Source organism: Gymnogyps californianus, chromosome 4, assembly GCF_018139145.2.
Source record: "Gymnogyps californianus isolate 813 chromosome 4, ASM1813914v2, whole genome shotgun sequence".
Lineage (NCBI taxonomy): Eukaryota > Metazoa > Chordata > Aves > Accipitriformes > Cathartidae > Gymnogyps > Gymnogyps californianus.
Window position 1 is genome coordinate 83,701,119 of NC_059474.1, and position 19,743 is coordinate 83,720,861.

Here is a 19,743-nt window from a genome sequence, read left to right on the forward strand (position 1 = left end):
AACGCAGGAGCTCCAGTCTCGAAAGCTGTCAGCATCCTACCAGATTTGGCTTAACTTCCACGCCTAGCACAAGGAGCAAGCGTTTCTATCTTTACGCGAGACGTGCTTACAGAGGCTGCGTGCATTCCTGAAGATTGCACATTCTACGAATGGGCTTCGGCTTTTTGCTGGCTTCACAGAAGCTGCGATGAACCATTTTGTTATCACTTTTCCTCCGGCACCCGTATTTGGTGTACTGGAACCCTGGAAAATATTTCAGAAAAATCAGAAAAAACAGGTCCTTGTTAGAATTTTTGGCTTGAATGTAAGTTTTACGGCCTATGGAATGGTTTGACGTGACAGATATTTACGAAGCATTTAAACAGGCTCACAGTTTGTTCAGTTGTCAGGCACAAGATTGCCGGGCAGTGCTCTGTGGATGCTATTTAGAACGCGACACTGTGACAGGTTTTTAAGGCCAGAAGGGACAGTTGTGACCCCTTCGTCTAACCTCCGCGTTGCGCACGGATCGTGGCATAGAGAGGGGAGAAATTACCTCCTCAGCATCAAGCAGGAGGTCACCTGGGAACGAACCCAAGTCTCATTTTAGTGTTTGTGCTACCAGAACACATCACCTCCTCGACTGCTGCACGTAAGAGTTATTTTGACATTTGCATTCCCTATTCTTTCCGTAAGAGTAACGTACATACCGTAAGTAAACTCAACGCTCAGTACCATAAATGTCTGACTCTGTACTTCCAAAGTGGCTTTGTGTACTGCATTTAAACACCTAAAAGGGACTTTTTCTTTCTAGGCTGGAAGCGTGACCCTTCCGAATAATCAGGCACTTAAGATATTTTAAGCTTGGGCACCCAAAATAACAAACTGCTTTTAAAAACCAGGAAGGCCAAGGTTTCTAAAGCATTCACGTCCCCCACCTTTCGGTAATCTGTCATTCATTACTAGAAGGTGCTACGTGATCTGTTTACCTCCACCGCAGGGTTTGGAGCACTGCGACCAACTCTTTAAGGCCCACTCGAAAGTATCTACTTCTTCTTGTAGGACGTTGTTGCTGTTGATAGTCGGTACTGAATCCTCGTGAATGATGTATTTGTAAGTCAGGCTAGATCTTGTGTCATTCTCCCGAGGAATGATCTATTAATAATCAAAGGTAAACAGTGGTACAAAACCAGAGCTATTATTTAATTCCTTTGCAAAGTAAAGAAACCAAGGCCTGGCTCTTAGGGGAAACATGGAAACTGCTAGTTAACTCATTGGGAAAAAAAACAACTGTTTTTTGTCTTCACAGGTAGAACTAACAATAGTAAGATCAACACAGAGCCATTTAAAATGAGATACGTTTCCAGGCTAGCGTTCTAAGCTGGCCGAGTAGGACACCATCACCTAGGATGAAAGGATGGTGTGGCCACATCATTTACTTGGCCGAAGAGCAGGGCTGGTCTCAGGCACGGTTTGACATGCAATGCCCTTTTTCGGCCCGCTGAAAGTCTCCCGCTGATGTCCGACAACGCAATGCTGGGCTTCTGATCGACCCGATACCGCTGCATGAACAGGCGGCGGTTTACGAGAGAGGGTCACAGCTCACGAGAAAAGGGCTTCGGGCTATCAGCCGTCTCATCGGCACGTGTCTTTCAGAGAGGCGATACGCGGCAGTGTCGCATCTCAGCACGAGCTCCACGCTGCCCACGCGCTTTTTATAAAAGACAAACCCACCGTGTTCCCGACACGTAACCTACCAGCACAACCACTGCATCGTGCAAGGGCCCGTCGGTGTGGAGAGTTTCGATGTCGTCTTCTATGTTGTACTCCCACTCCACGCCCAGGTCGATGAAAGATCGGGATCTGGCCTCCTCCCCTTTCCCGTTCAGAATGTAGTGTCCTGTAGCCTGGTTCTTAATCGCTAAAAGGATTGAAAACAGTGCCAGTCGTGCCTCCCGTCATATCGCCAGCAATCACGGCGGCTTACGTGAAACTCGGCAGGAGATACTATAGAAGGCCTTTCGCAAAAAACCCCAACGCGCCACCAAGTGCTATAGACGCATCGGCTCCGAGAAAGGCCCTCCAAGGCCATCTCACGCAGCCTCCAAATTCCAGTTTGATGACAGACGCATCCACGTATTTGCTTCAATTTTGTGCCTCCTTATCCACGGGAACGAGATATAGAACTAGAGAGAGACGGAAGCACCTCTTCCTATGTAACGTGCACACCTCCCATACTAGCTTAGTTCCCAAGAAGCACAGGTCAAGCAAGGAACTCAGGTCAAACCTTCAGAATCACCCGTCTTCCTTATTTGCAGAAGACCAACATCAGTATTACTGGGAACGCCTGTTACTATAACAGACACCTCAGCAGACTTTAAGCGCGGTTCTTATTTTCCTCAGGTTATGCAAATGACAACTTCTTCATCACATCTTAGTTTCTTTTGCCTACATATCTATGTACCAGATGCCAAAATCTGGTAAGCAAAGAGCTGAGGCATTTGAACCCCTGGGAAACTACTGGGGTTTGGGTTCCTGGACCACACTTTAAAAGTCACGTCGTGTGGGGATTATTATTATTATTGTGCTCCAATTAGAAGCCAATACATCAGAAATCTGAAAAATGGACTCTCATTTTTTCTTTTGTCCAGCTTTTTCCAATGCACCATAAAACATGATTAAAAAAAAAAAACCTACGCAGAAATCTTACAAGTTCCTATGACTGTAGTAATCCAAACGCAGGAGCTCTGCAGTACTTAGTGAGCAGCCTCATGAAGCCACTTGCTGCCAAAGCAAAGCTACGCTTCTCTGAAAGTTACTATCAGGCTATGCTTGGTCCAAAATGAAGCTCTTGGACCTCAAAAGCCAAGTTTCCCCCTTTGACATTATCACAGTGGAAACAATTTCTTCTTTTTTTTTTTCTTTTCTTTTCTATTCCTACTTCTTTTCAGTAACTAAGCCAACTCTGCCTGAAGGGTTTACAACTCAGACACGGCCCTAACACATGAGGAGCTGATTAAAAGGCCGTTAACATCCATGGCACCCCTCTCCTGTGAGCTAAAAATCCCTTAAGCGTTAGAAAATGGTCAGCAGTAAGATACAAACTGATTGACAACAGTGTGAACTGTCCTACGTCAGAAAAATCTGAAATGAAGTGGACTGCAAATATATCACAAGTTCCCCAGTCTTCTTGCCATTAAAATAGCTGTTGCTTACAATCTGCAGCAAATAAGAATAATTCAAGATACTGAATTTGATTCGCATAACAGAATACGTAGTTTTTACCCTGGCAGTGCCCGTTTAAACGCGAGTGATGACAATCTTTTGTTAGTAAACATGCAAACTGGGATCAGTTTAATATTTTGAAGAATTCAAATGAGAAGTAAATGTTTGTTGGCTGAGCTGATGCTGTAGGACTCAGTCCTCACCATGCAATTTTGAATGCGCAGCTTTACCTGAAACACTTGAATTTGGTTTATCTCGTTTCTCAGGTTCTTCTGCATGACTGCCCCGTGCTTCGCATCATGCCTCAAAGCCAAGCCTGAGGAGAGAAACACTTACCAAGAAAGTGAGGAGAAGCCTCGTCTTCTTGGATAAACACATGTCGAGCACCAGGAGGGATATCAAACATCTTAAGGTACCCTTTGGCATGTGTAGTAGTCAGCGGAGAAAGCAGAGACGGAAAGAAAAAGTAATAGCCATGGTTAGGAGCGTGCTACATGATCCAGCTTCTACTTGCAGAAGAGGGCATCCATCATCAACTGAGCAGCAGTGTCAGAAAGGAACTGAGCAAATAGTTTTGTAACGTATTTGACGGGACCTCCTTGCGTGTTTCCTCTTCCAGAGAGAGAAGAGAAACCAGTTACAAATCTATTTGTCACTTGACTAGTCACACCGCTCTAGGCCATATCAATTAACCACTCAGGCAAAAATATGTTTCCTATGTTCCTCAGCACACGAGGGGCGAAAACACAAATCTTCCTGAGAAATCACTCATCAGCCTGGCCGTTAGACTTGAGTTTACTTACGGTCACGTTAGATGTTCATGTCTTAAGTGTGTCTGCTTACTTCTGAGACATCAAAGACTGGAGAAAGGTGGGCGTAGTACAGGGTGTGTTGTCGCTACACACCAGAAAAGTCTCTACGGAAGTTAACCCGAACTATTTACAACTGTGCATGTAAAATGCATCAATTAAATTGCTACTGCTGAAGCGATGGGGCTGAATTCAACTCTCTACAGCTGAAAGTAAAAACCTGTTCCCAAAGAAAATGATTCTGATTTTAAATTTCAATTATTTATCAGTCCCAACCACAGGTAATTAGTGTAACATTAAGTAAGTACTGTCCTTAGGACGAGCAAAATCCCTCCTAGGGACCTGTCAACAGGTACTTCTATACCGAGTTCTAATCAAGAGCATCATAAGCACTCTGAGTGCATTTTCATATTTCTCTTATTTTCTCTTTAACAACTGCAGATTTCATTATGATAAATCTCTGTAGGTCCCTTTTTTAAGAGCTAAATTTCTCTCTGTTTTGTACTCTGCTATGCAATCTTCCCGAGTAATCCAGCCCTGCGACAGAAGCAGCGTAGGTGTGACAGGGGTTTTATTATTTGTGCACTGCAAACACAAGGCGTAGCATTGAAGTAATTCTGTTTCATCCTGGGGGTTCTGGGACTACCGAATGCATCGGCAGTTTGTCACGCATCTGACGTACTCCAGCTCCTCGGAAAAGCTAAGCGAAGCACAAGAAGAGCTAGGAATGTGTAAAATCACGGTCTCGGCTGACGAGGCACTGCGCAAAGAGCGTTTGCCAATCTTTGCATTGATCGTCTTTCGAGCATATGAAACATAAAGCTTTTGCCTGGTTTGGCGTTATCTATCCACGTCTGAATGGAGACGAGAACTGCAGCAAGGACTCTCGAGTTGCCACGGATGCCTCTCTTTCTACAAGCGCTTGAAACTTACCCAGCGTATTTTTAGACTCCTTTGTTTCAGAAAGGGAAATATTGCGAGCTCCTTTGGGCAATGTAAACGCTCCTCTTGTCTTCCCTTAAATAGAACGTCTGTAATTAGTGCTACGGGAGCCAAGCCTTGTTCTTTCATTGACTACGTTTGTCGGCCAGATGGTCTTTACAAGTGTAAAGTATAAATTACGTTATGTGTTCAAATGCATTTAAAGCAGAATTAGACACATCTAGCAAATGTTACTAGTCAATGAAAGTCAGACCAGTGAAAATTCAGGTAGGTGATTTTAAGTTGGATACTTGCAGATTTCATTTTCCAGCAACTTGAATTCTTTTTGGCACCTCTTGCTTAAATGTTTTCCTGTTGGAAGAGGTCAATTAGTCTTTTCAATGACTAGATTGCCAAAGTTAGGGTAAAACAAGGAACATTTCATAAAGACTTCTATCGCGTTCCTAACCATTTGCCGGTGCGCGGCTGATGAACAGCAGCCTTCCCTGCGCTATCTCCTAGCGCTGGCCGTCACTTTGCAGGGGGGTGCTTTCCAGCCCCTGAAAACGCTCCGCAAACGTTCCATCGCACGCCCTCGCCCCCCTCGGACAACGCAGCGCTTCTCGGTGGCCGGCGGGCGGAAACGCCGAGCCAGAACGTGGCGGGGTCAGGAGCCTATTTTGGCCTCGCCTGGCCTCTCGCTTGTCCCGTTAATCTCCCGGGGAGTAAAGCAAAACCACAGGCTTAGGCAGCGCAGGGACTGCGAGCCAGGAGCTGCAAACCCTTGGTAGAGACAACGGAAGCCAGACTCGTTAGAGAAAGCTCTTGTTGGGCTGGATCCAAAGTTGCGACATGAATATCCTCTCTGTCCCCCCCAATTCCAATCATTTTCTTTTAGTGCAACAATCAGAAATGCTTTTAGAAGGCTGAGCACTTATTTCCGCTGATTACTTTTTTGGGGTTTTTTTTTTGTTTTTTTTTTTAAAGAAAAGCGCAGTAGCTGCCAGCTCCAGAAATACACAGGCTTATATAGGAGGCTCAAGTTACAGTCTTAAATCCGGTACTCCCAAAGTTGGAATGATTCTTGCATTATTCCGTGTCCAACCCATCGGCCTCCAGGGAAACCATCCCTTGCAGAAAGGCCCTCTACCGTAATTTGACAATTACAATCAGCAAACTTTTCCAACTGGCTTGTAATAATTAATAAGTATTTTCAGCAGAATATTTTATCTATTTTTATCTCCAGTCGCACATTAACCTATCTTTGCCCAAGTTTAGTTTGTCTGCTCACTGTCCAAATTTAAATATTCATGCTGCAGTAAAGCTTGCTTCCTGGCAGCAATTACCAGCCTCTAAACTGTTAATGCAGATATTCACATTATCTGTCCCTTAGCCTTTCTCTGCTCTGTCGTAAAACACTTAGTTCTATCAGGCAGGTATTCCTGAAATAACGGCTCCCAGTCATGCAGGAGACACATTTCCCTAAGTAGGGGGAAAAAAGAAAAAAAAAGCAATACAGGAAAGCCTAAAAATACAAAAAAGTCACAGCAAAATGTACAAGATAATACTGCGCTGGCTTAACAAATAACTGACGAAATAGAAATTCCTGAAGAAGTCCGAGGAGATTTTGAATTATTACTGATATGAAATGTGTTGCAAAATACCCCAGAGAGCAGTCTGAAAATTTTACCCAGCTCATTCTTAGTTCTGAGCTAGCAGAACGCTATCGTATGTTCCACTGGATCTCAGTCGCACAACTTAAAGGGTATGAGAAACGAGGATTCCTGCCAAAACATTTTTACATTTGGTTCAGAATTCAGCTGAATTTATTTTTAATTTGTTTATTTGACTAAAGGGCTGTAATTTGTGAGAAAGCATCATAAAGCCCCAATTTGACGGGAGGATCCATATGCTCATTTCATATGCGCAGAAGTTCAGACTTCCCTTTAAAACTCTCGAGTTTAGGTTTGAGAGGAAAAACTTGTGAAAAGCTTAATCTTTAACGGGAGTTAAAAAAAAGGTTTCCTTTAGTCCTCCTACAGAGAGAGGCATGCTACACTTAGTGTCAGGCACAGCGTCTCGATTTCTTCTGCATCCCACCGTGAAAAGAACAGTTCGTTTTCGTTTCGCAAACCTCAGTGTGCCCCCGCTTATCACAAACAGTGGCTGGCTGGGCTTCAGCATTTGCAAAGAAGAACTAAACACGCTCTGCGTGGCATTTCTCGATACGCTCGACTGATCAAGCTTTCTTCTAACAGGTCCTTCAAAGGACAGAAACTGTTTTAAAGATGTCATTTCTTTATCGGGGGCTAAACTGTTTTTGCACATCAGCTTACAACTTGTGTTTTGCTACCTTACAACTTGCGTTTTGCTACCTTACAACTTGTGTTTTGCTACCTTACGGCTGGTTGCACGTCTGACGGGTCTGCAAAAGCAGTAAGTACGACAGAAACACCGGAGACAACAGAAACGACATCCAGATGCATGAAAAGGCTATTCCTACCAAGCTTTTTGGGCGTGCGGGTAAAGGTTCCCTTCACAGTTCGGCAGTGAGAGTTATCCCCGCCGCAGACGCCACACTTATCTTCAACCTTGTTGGAGCCAATCTCCTTGTCGCAACCCACTTTCTGCAGAAGGAAGAGCAGAAAAAAAAAACAAACCAAAAGAGAAGGCTTTGTCACGGACTGTCAGTTTTAGTCATGGCGGGAAGCCACCGCAGAATTAATGCAGAGAGGCAATTACCACCCAACACCGATCTAATTTATTTAAGCACAAATTATTTGCAAATCTGGCGCTGGATAACGGTTTTCATGCGAAAACCAGGAATTGATTCTTGCTTTACATTTACTGTACTTCAAGACTAAGAAAGATGGCAAAAAGAGAAAAACCAGACGCAATTCTTTTCAGACACAAAACTAAGCGCAAAAAAGGCAAATGAAACGATCAGCTGAAGAGAAGCGGAGTATTTCCATGGAACAGGTCTGGGCCGTTGCTCTAATTTCATTTAAATCTGAAGAAATCACGAGGAATACGATGCGGCAAATATTTAACTCAGAAACATCTGCCCCGTCTACCTCTGCGCTGCTGACTTGAGTTGTTCTGACTGATTCTCACCAGAGTTGCTCTGGCACACAGCACAGCTCCAACTCAGCGAGGACCTGGGGAAGGCGTCACTCACCACGCATTCTCCGCGAACACAAATGCTGTAGGGATCTTTATAGGAACAGCGAGTCCCATCGTGTGCCAGCTGTTTCATGTAAGCGACGTCTCCGGTTTCTTTGGATTGGCAGTACAGGTGACATCTCTTGTTAGCTGTGTGGCAAGGAAAGAGAAGTAAGTGCATAAATCAACGGCAATCCAGACGTGCTGCAGAAAAATATCCCACTAAAGGAGTGAAGAGAATACGACAGAGATAGAAAGGACCTTTAACAGACAGCTGGGGGGGGGGAAAAAGCAACTAATTTGCTTTTCAGTGAATTATGGGCCTATTACTTTGAGATATTCTCACAGAAATCGGTTCCCTTCTAAAGAGGCTCCTAGGACTGGGTTCTTGACTATTCGGAAAGCAGCTTTCACTACGATCCTACTGGGAACGGGGCTGAGTTTACAAAATCACAGGGACGCAGAAAAATGAGTCGGTGAGAAGACGGTGCTAAAGCCAGGTGAAAAGCACAGAGGATTTGGATCTCTGACTTTCTTCATCCTTTTCTGAAAATACCAGCTGAACACGTATTTCCTGGTTAACGTCTGAATCTAACTCCTTAGCCATCCGGAGATACCCGAGGAAGAAATGCCAGCGGCTCCGCAACACCTTTCAGTGAACTAGGAACCTGTCTTTGTGCTTGAAGCTGTCCTGGCCACTCGAGGTCATTACTGGGTTAGATTAATGTTAGTAGCGAAGACTGACAGAATCAGGCCGAGGCAGATGGATCTCTAAACCAGTGGGAAAATACTAAGAAGGACTTCTCAAGTAGTGCCGTTAGAAGAACACTGTTAATGCTTCCAGCAGCCGCAATGAAACGCCGACCCTTTGCGCGCCGGCAGACGGACAGCCGTACGGGAGAGAGGGCAGGAAGAGTTTTTCACGACCCAACCAGCGGCTTTCCACACTTTGCCCCAAAAGTAGCGAGCCAGAGCTCGAGAGTGCAGTGCATTAAACGCTACGAGCACCCGCCAACTATTCCAGCAAGAGCCGAGAGCCTCAAGCCTCTTGCTACAACATGTTCTCACTAAGAGGAGGACGAAACTCTCTTGCTACAACATGTTCTCACTAAGAGGAGGACGAAACTCAGGGCAAGCTAGCTGGCTTAGGGTTGGGGAAATGACAACTGTCTCGCGTGGCTCCTGTTCTTCCCTTCTGGGGCCATCCTTTTTTCCTGCTTTTTAGTCTCGCCTACGCTCGCTCACACCCCGATTATTTCTGGTCTCTGCACGGCTGATGACCAAGACCCCCCCAAGCTCTGGGAGATTCCAGGATTGACTTGTAACGAAGGCAAATAACAGAACTTACAGTCAGGGTGTTCATACGGCAGCCAGTGGTGCTTGCCGTTCTGGTACTCAAAGTGGGAGTTGCGTTGCTGACATTGCTGCGCTCGGAAGTCCTCAAAGTGCTTCGGACACTCCTCTGTATTGCAAAGTTGGAACTCAAAATTGACACCAGCGCAATCTTCGCCTCCATTAACGGGCCTGCGAAGAGAGAACATTCAAGAGATGCTAAAACCCTCTGGACATTAGCTCTGGGGATTTTTCTTCTGCCTTCAGTGAAATTTCACTCTCTCGTTTAAGAGACAATTTTGCAAGAAAGGCGTGCGAAGTGACAGAAATGGAACCAGAGCAGTTACACTGCACAGACACACACGTGCAGTATAACCTCCGTGCTTGCCCATGCACCCCCGAGGCATACGCTGAAATGCAGAAGTAATACATGTGCACATATACGCTGCCAATAACCGATTTACAAGTAGAGATTATCTAAGTTCATCCTGCAGCTTCCTGAGCTCACCCCCCACGTACTCTTCACTCTCTTAGGCATCAGCTAAATCCTCGGGACGGTTTTCCACAGGCTTTCCTCTGGAAAATCTCGGATTCTCCAAAAATGATCCCGGCTCCCTGCGAAAAGCCGTACTTCAAGGGGCCTGAACAGCATGTGAATTTTGGCAGACTCCATCCGAAATGTAAATGCCATTTAAACCGACACCCGTAACGGCTCCCAGTTGACTGCAACTACCACCTAGCCGCAAGACCTACATTGGATTGTTGCACTGGCGTGTTCGAAAGCGAACTCCGGTTCCACACGTCCGTGAGCAGGAGCCAAATTTTGTCCAGGGTCCCCAGTTGCCATCCTGCTTCAGCTGGTTAGCGTTCTTCCACATGCAGTGACCTTTATAGCACCACTGAGAGAAACCGGGCAAGGAACACAGATGAGACCAGAAAACAAAACCCAAACCAAACGAATCGTCGCGGTAAAATTAAAAGCACGCAGAGGCGAGCTCACGGGCTGAGAAGGAAGATCGCAGAGAACAGACTGCAAGCGGAGACTGTGCTGGGGACAAAGGGGGCGAGGGTCTACGTACTGGGGGCCCAAGGGTCCCCGATCCCCCTCCCTGAAGGCGGTCTGCTCCGTGAACGAGCAGGCAGCGCTGCCGAACCCAAGCCCGAACCCTGCCACGGGCGGACACGTGAAGCTCAACGCGTTCCACCCTCCTCTTCACTTCAGTAAGTCTTTGTTTCGTTTCAGTCTTAATCGCTACCACCTTTTTGAAGGAATTTTAATGTTCTGAATATTAGCAGGATAAAGTTTTTGCTGAGGATTAGTTGGGGTTTTTGTTTTTTTCTTTTTTTTCCTCATACTGGCCAAATATCACGCTTACGCAAATAGGCTGGAAGAGAGGGCTAGTCACTGGGCAGGGTGTTGTTTTGCTGCCGGCTCGGGCATACTCAGATGGTGTAAGTGGCTCTCCTGTATCTCAAAATACATGGAATTTGCTAAACAAACATTTATTTGAGTATAATTTTGTAATTAAAAATGAATTAGCAGCAGGACACCCACTAATGGGGATATTAAAAGGGAAAAATAAAGAGCTAAGCCTAAGCCTACACAAATATTCAGCCACAGGACGTCTGGACCACAAGCACTAAGAAGCGGTCCTACAGTAACGGCATTATCTGCTACCGTGGATTCTTAAAGACACTTTATGGACACTTGGCAGATGAGACAAGAATCCAAAACACGTAACAAAAATGCCGCAGAAGAGGCTGAGAATGGGTTACACCTCCACTGGGGTTTCTGCGTCCAAAATTTACTTCGCACTACAGCAAACCTTGTGCAGTTCAGAGAATATCACAGTGGGAAAGCACAGCTCCCTCTTTTCCCTTCCTCGGGCTCCACCCAAGGGATGCCGGGCAATTCCCTGTTTTCCTCTGTGCCCTTCAACCCGAATGAATGCAACTGTTGGGTTTTTTTTTTTTTTCAATACAAACATAGCGAAAAGACAATACTCACTTTTCCAGGGGCACATTCCGTCCCATCAAGTGGAGGTCCTTTCTTCGTCTTACAGAAATACGGGTTATCCGGATGGCTGCACCACAACTGCTTGCATGGGTCAAAGGTTCGGAACTGAAATGCAGAACATTTATGAGACGAAGCTCAACGTTAGATTATTAACACTTTCCAGATAAGGATTCAAACCCACCCAGTCAATTCAGCTCACACACAGGGTTATCAGTAAGTACACTATCTTCAGAAAGAAAAGGGCAAAAGTATCTTCAGAAAGAAAAGGGCAGTGCTTATTCCCTGCATCCCCTAGCCCTGAGCTGGTGAGAAGAGGAAAGGAGGAAACACCCAGAAGTGGGAGGAAAATGAGGGTTTTTTTTCCCCTTCTTCCTTGGGATCACTACCACAACTCTGTGTCACGTGGCCCGTGCTGCCATCCACTTGACCCTTAAACCAAATGACCCAGATGACTGCGTTTCACCCATAAATATCTCTCTCCTCTTTACAGATCTGTTTAACTGCCCTTCAATTATGAGCAAAGGCGTATATCGCAGCTCTTTAATAAGGCCAGGCACCAACTTGCTGAACGAACGTTTGTCTTTCTTTGCCATGACTGCCTTGGACATACCGCTGTACACATTTTATAGCCAACGCCAAAATCAAAGCGGCACTGCTCGTCCATGGAGTAATTGATGCCTGGCAGTTCAGGAAGCTTGGGCCAATCATGTTCGAAAGGGTCGTCAAGAAGACAGTCGTAAGAGCTGTGGAAAGATACACAGAAAAAAAAAATCATGAGATGTAGTGATTTTTTTTTTTTTTTTTGATCAGCGAGATCAAAGTACTTATTCTTACTAAGGCAATACTCCTTTTCTCCAACCTGTTTTCTGTCCTGTTTACATAGCTAGTGCTCCCCAAAGCACAGACAGTCCCTTCCGTAGGAACAGCGCCCAGCGCAACGTGACTGAGCATTGGATGGGAAGATCCTACAGCAAAATCCCTGCCTTTACTGGAGACCGCGGAGAGGCATCCCCAGCCCTTCCCTGCCCTAGCGATATGTGGGAAATTTGCACTTTACTTTCCTGTCACCGGAGGCAGAACTCTTGCTTTTTTCTCGTTCCTGTTTAACTCTGATGTCTTCAAATAGCAATACCGGTGGGCTGCTCCTCCTGCACTGGCATATTTCACTTTAAGCTCTAAGGTCTCAATCAATTACTATTTTATGCTTTATGTTACGAATAGGGTTTCTTCTGTAGGAGATATAGGTCAACTCATTAAGTTTTGGACTGGCAAAACCAGCTATCTGCAATGGCGAAGGAAGCCTGAAGAAGAACTGGATGAGGAGGTACCTACACGGAAGGAGACTAGAGCCAGCGGGGCAGAGATCTGTTCTCCTTTTCTCCCTAATTCAGACACGCGCAGGCACGCCGCCTTCCCTCTGCCCCAACTTTTGCTAGTTCCTTTTCTGAGCTTAGGGCTTCGTCCTGCCACTTTCACAGCATAACTCCCAGAGAAATCAAAAACCTAGGGAAAACACCAACTACCTGACATAAAGTCTGCCAGAGAGGCTCCTGCTACCATCCCCCCGAGGATGCAACGGGCTTTGAGTACAGCCCGAAGCGAGGAAGCATTGTTCCTGGTTTACAGCTTTTCTAAGATAGATTTGAAAGGGGGGAAAGAGTATGGCAAAAAAAGGTGATCAGAAAACCGCTCCACCGGAGGAGGCCAGCCGTGGAGACAGCGGCGTCTCGCTGCTGTTGCACTGAAGCGCAGAGCAGCCTACGGGAACGCCTCCGAAGGCTGAATCCCTGTTCGGAAGCAGAGGGCAGGTCATCCCGGAGGATCCCATTCCTCAGTACCTCCGAGGCCCCAGTACCGCTGTCTTTATTAAAAGGGCTTCCACAGCCAAGGGTCCCGTTTACGCCGCGTGTGCCTGCTCCTTCAGGCTGGGATTGCCTCTCCTCCTCTCTTCGCTGCCTAGCAGCGGGCAGCACGCTGGCCCCACGTCCCAGGAACGGCCAAGACTTCTGCTTCCTTTAGGGAAACAACTACCGCCGAGTGCTGAGAGGTCCTTACTGTATGTATCTTTTGAGTTCTTGGCTGCTGCATCTGGACCAGTGGTAACGGTGAAAGGCAGCCTGCACCAAGGGAGCCATAACGCTCCCCATTGCCGTCTCATCCCCACATCTGTTCCCTTGCCCGTCGTGCTCCATTCCCAGCCTGTAACAAAGAAGCGGCATCAGAGCCCAGGCAGTTTCCGCTCTTCAACTGGTAAAACAACCGTAAAGAAAACAGTTTCTTTAATCGTGCAAAACGAAATTGTGCTTTGCATTCTACAGGTATCACCCGCATTTCAAACTGATCTTCTTTGATGCTGAAACGTAAGGACTCTCTGAATACTCTTTCATTTATACTTTGTCTTGTTTGTTAATACCAGGAAGGAACTAACTAGATGATGACGACTTCTTATGCTTCGGATAAAGGAAAACGACAATTCTGCTCATTAGGGAGCAGTTCATTAGGACATCGCCTTGTTCATGTTTGTATACTCATTTATCAACAGCACCTATTTGAACACAGAGCTAACATAGTTATCATGATGCACCTCCAAAGAGCTGACACGGTTAGCACGCTGCATCTCCAAGCGTGCACGTGGTACAGCTTAACAGGCGAGCGACCTGGTCGTCTCCAATGGGGCTAAATTCCTCCCAGTGAGCTGAACAAGCAGCCCGCACTGCTTACGGAAGACAAAAAAATCAGATCCTCAGTGCTTGACATCAACTCATCTGGACAGCTAAGAGAGATCTTCGCTTAGCCAGTCACTCCCAACCTAACATCTTATCGTTCTTGAAGAGGTGCCAAATCTAACAAATCAGCACTTTCAGTCAGCGAGAAGAAAGAAGTTAAGGATGCTTGACAAGCTACTGTCTCCACTGCCTGGGCCTTCCAGGTTTCTGACTGACCTCTTCCTCACCCTAGAGAAGATAAGTTCCCCCTCCCTCTTCCCCTTCCTTTCTTCCCCCACTTATCTCGTCATTGCTTAAACCACTGATGCAAGGGGATGGAAATAAAATTAGGATAGCTTTCATACAGCCGTTAAAATGAAACCACCTGAAGCAAGCAGGAGATGCAGTACCGTATTTTGTTGGCAATCTAATCGTCAAAGTCAGACTTACACGTGGCCGGTTTCATGAGCAACAACAAAAGCTGATGAAAACCCATCCTCGTGGTTCAGAGTACAGCTTCGGACCGGGTGACACATGCCAGTGACAGGAGCATATCCTATCGAGAGAAATCATGTCTGATACTTTTGCCCATTACGTTTATTTTAAATGAGACCCCCGACAAACTTACTCCCTGAGAAGAACCTAGGATTATTTTCTTTTGATTGTCGATTTTTTCTCTGTCTTTGCAATTGCTGTCAAACAGAGTAAATGGCTCTGACGTACCGGGATTGATTCCACAGACATCTATGTTACTTCAGACACTTACCAAAAATGCACAAGACTCCTGTTCAATTAAAAGGTAGAGCTATAGGCTGGGATTTTTTGCGTGCGTTCGTATTAGCATCGTCATCTACATACCGCCTGCTGCGCGTTGCATGTCTTTTCCTCAGTAAAAGCTAAAATCTTTCTGATGACAGGGAAGTCTGCCTAACATCTCAGCCTAACCAGTGTCACTCCAGGCATGCCAGCTCAGACCTGAAGGAGAACTCAGACCCTTATCTCGCCCGGAAAGGTGAAGGGAGCATGGAGGTACTGAACACAAATATCTACGACATCTCCAGCTTGGACGGCCAAAACACGGTCTCGCTCAGACTCTTCTTTATCTGCACTGGCATAAATCATGCTTTGTGAATTTACTTCCCATTATCCTTAGTTCTTTGAGTCATAAAGATTAATGCAGGCATCAAAGGAGCTGGTACGCTATCTATAAAAAGAAATCTACGGCGAATGACGCAATAAAATAAAAGTGAAGTTGAATGCAAAGTGCATTGAGCGTTCCCAGCGATCCCTGCGCACACACACCAACACCTGGTGTTTGAAGAAAGCGAATAGCTGACACTTACATCTCTCAAGTAAGAAACTTAATCTGCTACAGTTAGATATAAATGGCAAGGACCACCACGGCAAGGTCTACTTGCTTTTTACAAAGTATGTAAAATGAATGGGAGGAAGTAGTTTCTCTCCGCAACAGAGTAATGAGTACACGCTCGGGCTGTCCACGTCGGCCTTTGCGAAAGCCGCAATAGGGACCTGAACGTTATGAGGAGTGTACGTGCTTTCCCCAACAGGACCCGGTTTCAACACATCTTTAAAATCGAAAGCTTCCTTAGGTATTTGCCGGATAAAGGCCTACGTTGCTTCTTCTCTCAGGATCACATAACAATGCAATTTTCAAATCTTCCTCTTTTCTGGCAGGCACTAGCCAAAAACCACCAAGTCCTGTTAGTTTTGCTCCGGGTCAGCTGCATTACCTTGCATACCAGCAGGCCCAAAATCTTGCCTGGTTAAGAAGATGGCATGGTCGTGGTGCTCGGAGTGATTGGGGTCCGACTTCTGCTGCTGATACGCCCAGCGGCAAACGTTCTCCAAGCTTCTCGAGGGATTCCCCCTTTCAATCAAGCTAATGGACTGAAAGAGCAACACATTAGACCCAGGAGCTCCTAAAGGCAGGAAATTCAGACAAATTTTGATTTTCTTGGAGCACCAACCCATTTCTCTCTTCCTAATACCCTATCGCTCTAAGTCATGACAGCCTTCTGTCCTAGGAGAAAAGAAAACGTGTATGTTCACGTGTAATAGTACATCTTTAGGGTTTTTTTTTTGAAGACAGTCTAATGAGTGTTCACATCATCTATGAAAACAACTGCCTTTCCGTGTACGGGCTGTACCGTGCAGGAGGAACACACAACTTGACGTTAGGATTGAATAAGGACATTTTTATTTCTTTTGTCGGAACTTGCTTACATTCTGGACTGCCAGACGACAGCGTGACTCAGTTGAGATGAAGGAGCACGTAGTGACACACACAGCCTGTGCGGAGGAAGCGAATAATACAAACGCAGAGGACGATGCCTCAACTGGTGCACAACGCTGTAGTGCCAGTAAACGGGTACTGATGAACACAGATGAAACATCTGGTCCTGCTTTTGCTACAGCGTGTGCCTACAAGCTCAGTAAATTTAATTGCCAGATGAACATCAAACCGGTCTTTTGACTTGCGCAAATTCAATGTCCGAGTTAAAAGGAACAGATACGATCTTTATCAAACCCTAAACAGCATGACTGCTTTCCTCTCATCCTGAACAATTTAACAAGCATTTGTTTCAAAACCCTCTGAGTGTATTTTACCAGCAAAATCAATGTTACAAGTACTGTCCAGGGTAAAAAGCGGAGGAGCGTGCTGTGACCCAGCAACAGGGGTGCGCACACGATGAGAAAAGGAGATAGTTACACTAGCAGACTGCTCGGAAGGGGTGCACCAGCAAGCTGCGTTGGTCAACCAAGACGATTGCTTCGGCTAAACTGCTTTAATTCCCGGAGGACTCAAAAGGGCAAGAATTCAGGCTGCAAGCCTGAGCAGGCTGAGCCAGTCCTGCACCCGCGTCCCAAAAGGGACACTCGTGGTCAGCCTCGGGAATGAGGGCACAAGCACAGGCAGCGCGCGCCGAGCAGGGACAGCAGTTCTCCGGCACTAGCTGTTCGGCAGACGTCTGTTTCCACAGCCCTGCCGGTGATTCACCGGGACTATAATGACTGACAAAGAAGACGAAGGCGGAGAACGGGTTCAGAGGCTTGCTTACCTTCGCATACCCCAACATGATCATTCGGACCAGCACAACATTTATGTGAACACCCAGGGATTCATCGTGGTAAATTTCATTCACCTGAGGGGAAAAAAAAAAATAAGGAAAAATTATAAAGAAAAAACCACTGACGATACCAAGGGAACTTCCAAGGCCATGTATATGTTATTTCAAGTGCTCATACCACTACAGTCTTCTCCGAAGAGCATTCAAGTCTCACATCATTGCCATGCAGTGAGAATGTAGAGTAGACTTCCCGTCATCACATACCCCCTCTCAGAGAACTTTCTGAAGCACGTGTCAAGACTCCGCACAAGTGTAACGGCCTTTGGATGAGGGCCAATAGACAAGGTGATCGGTGAAAAAAAAAAAAAGACTTCGAGTTCAAACCCTGCAAATACTTATCTGAACGCTAAATTTCACTCGTTTGATAAACTTAGTGAGGGAAATGAGGTTATTCCTGAGAGCAAGGTTATAGCAGCGTGTTCAAGTTCACGGAGGGATTTCAAAGCACGTAGCGTTTGCTTTAACAGATAAACCCATCACCATCCCTCCCACGTGGCCACCTCTGCTATGCCATCTGGCCACTCGAACTGTGGATGAATTCCAGATTCCGTTCCTCGTTGTTTCCTCAAGCAGTTGTCTCACTTCAATCAGTTTAAACACATGGGATGAGTATTTTAGTGGGGAGAGCGAGCGAGCATATTTTTGTTCATTTTGTAAAAGATTCTGCTGCCAGCGGCTCTCACTCAAGGCAATGTGCCGTTAACTTCAGCATAGGCTTGTCCTCAGAAAACACTCGAGGATTTGACTTAAAGCCATTTTTGCATTCTGAAGCTCTAGGTTGGGAAGGCAGAATATTTAGACAACGACACGAACAACGAGGCTCCATTGCTGCACACGTGTAGGCGCGTGTTTAGCTTTAAAGATGTGAACAGTACTCTTGATTCTAAATCAATCTTAAAATTAATGGGCAAAGTGTTTCCAAATCCCAGAAACGCTTTGGAAATTTTCATCTGAAAGTTTTCAAGTCAACAGCATTGCCAGAGACATAAACGCTGTAGTATACCTTACAGGGTAATGATATCTCCAAATATACTTGATTTCTGCAAGTCAACGCGTTCCGTTAAAAAAATTCACCAGCTGCATGAAAGCCTGTAATGTTTATGCGATCTGGAAAGACTTACTACGTTAAAAACAACTGGCGGCCTCAGAAGACACCCATCCGATCCGTAAGACAACCCCAGGAGACCTCAAACCTCTGCTCCTCGAGGACTGCAGAAAACATACAGGAAAGAGCAAACTTCGAAGCCCACGTGGAGTCCTCATAAAACAGTCCATGGCTTTGCACCAAATTAGGTCTGCAAAGGTCTCCAGGGAGATCTCTACACATCATTTAAAGGCAGGATTTTGATTCAAGTGTTTTCAGCCCCATTTCCAAAGGAAATAAAGATTAGATAGTCACTCCCTCTGTTAGTTCTAACGCCCCCATGAATTTTGGCCCCGTTTACCACTTTCCAGCAACACTTGCAAAACAATAAAGACCTCAGAGAAATTAAGTATCCCAAAGTTTTGTGAAAATAAGCTGGTGATTAGAAATAACAGTCTTATTACTGCTCACAAGGAAGGAAAGAGTGCGTATCCTTCATCACACGCACATACGGGAGCTCGGAGAACCCTCCCAGCACAAGCGAAGCTGATGTCCCATCCGAGAGCCCAGCCACAAGACAGAAATCCAGAGGTAACGCTGTAGTTCCACTGCTCACCGAACAACTGAAATATCTCACGGGGGCTTTTGTTTTGAAGCATTTTCTTTTATTTTTAGAAGCAACTAATACTGCTGCCCTACTTTTCCGAGATAAATTAGAATTACGCGGTCACAAAAGAGCATTTGTGGAAGTGAAGTTAAAAAAACCCCAGAATTATGCAGATGGGTCAAAAATTGTTCTTCTTGAGGACCTTCCTTGTGTCTGGGAAGGTGAGAAACGTCCTGCCACCAGAGCATAAATTAGGGGGCTGAAACATCTGCAGATCATCAATGAAGTTACTCATCCCCCTAAAACCAGAATAAATATTATATTATGGGGAATTGGTGGAAAATAAATACCACTGGTCAGAGGCTGGTATATCTGAGCAGGATTTAGAGGTTTGTTTTTTTTTTTTTAGTCAGGGTAAACAGAACTTCCCCTTTCCCCTCAGGGAAAAAGGTCATTCTGAGTTGTCCAGACTGTGGGACCTGGCACAATGATTTTAGCCCGTGGTTTTTAAAAATGCAATCCCTTTTAGGACCAGCTGCGAACAGACTGTCAGCAGGACAGTTTTACAAGGAATGAGCACATAACTCAGACTGCCCGTCTTGTGAAGCAATTATTCCAAAGTTCAATTACTCATCTCATATTTTCTCCCCACTAATGCCACAGCATTGCTCCCACAAAGGTTCGTCTCAGAAAAAATGTTCACCATTTCCCTTGTGCCAAGAAACAACAAGCTTCCCAGGAGTGACTTTCCTG

The 19,743-nt window shown here is 45.7% G+C and overlaps 1 protein-coding gene across 1 annotated transcript in view; it reads right to left on the reverse strand.

Moving 5' to 3' along the window:
• Positions 1 to 19,743, reverse strand: part of ADAMTS3 (ADAM metallopeptidase with thrombospondin type 1 motif 3) — a 130,057-nt gene that overhangs the window by 8,401 nt on the left and 101,913 nt on the right. The window contains exons 6-19 of the mRNA XM_050896287.1: positions 17,231 to 17,314; positions 15,902 to 16,058; positions 14,601 to 14,706; positions 13,501 to 13,644; positions 12,056 to 12,188; positions 11,437 to 11,550; positions 10,182 to 10,327; positions 9,445 to 9,620; positions 8,113 to 8,246; positions 7,438 to 7,561; positions 3,541 to 3,621; positions 1,737 to 1,900; positions 969 to 1,134; positions 111 to 243 (exon numbers count right to left, since the gene is read on the reverse strand). Of these exons, the coding sequence (XP_050752244.1) occupies positions 111 to 243; positions 969 to 1,134; positions 1,737 to 1,900; positions 3,541 to 3,621; positions 7,438 to 7,561; positions 8,113 to 8,246; positions 9,445 to 9,620; positions 10,182 to 10,327; positions 11,437 to 11,550; positions 12,056 to 12,188; positions 13,501 to 13,644; positions 14,601 to 14,706; positions 15,902 to 16,058; positions 17,231 to 17,314 (1,862 nt within the window). The remainder of the gene's footprint in view (positions 1 to 110; positions 244 to 968; positions 1,135 to 1,736; positions 1,901 to 3,540; positions 3,622 to 7,437; positions 7,562 to 8,112; positions 8,247 to 9,444; positions 9,621 to 10,181; positions 10,328 to 11,436; positions 11,551 to 12,055; positions 12,189 to 13,500; positions 13,645 to 14,600; positions 14,707 to 15,901; positions 16,059 to 17,230; positions 17,315 to 19,743) is intronic.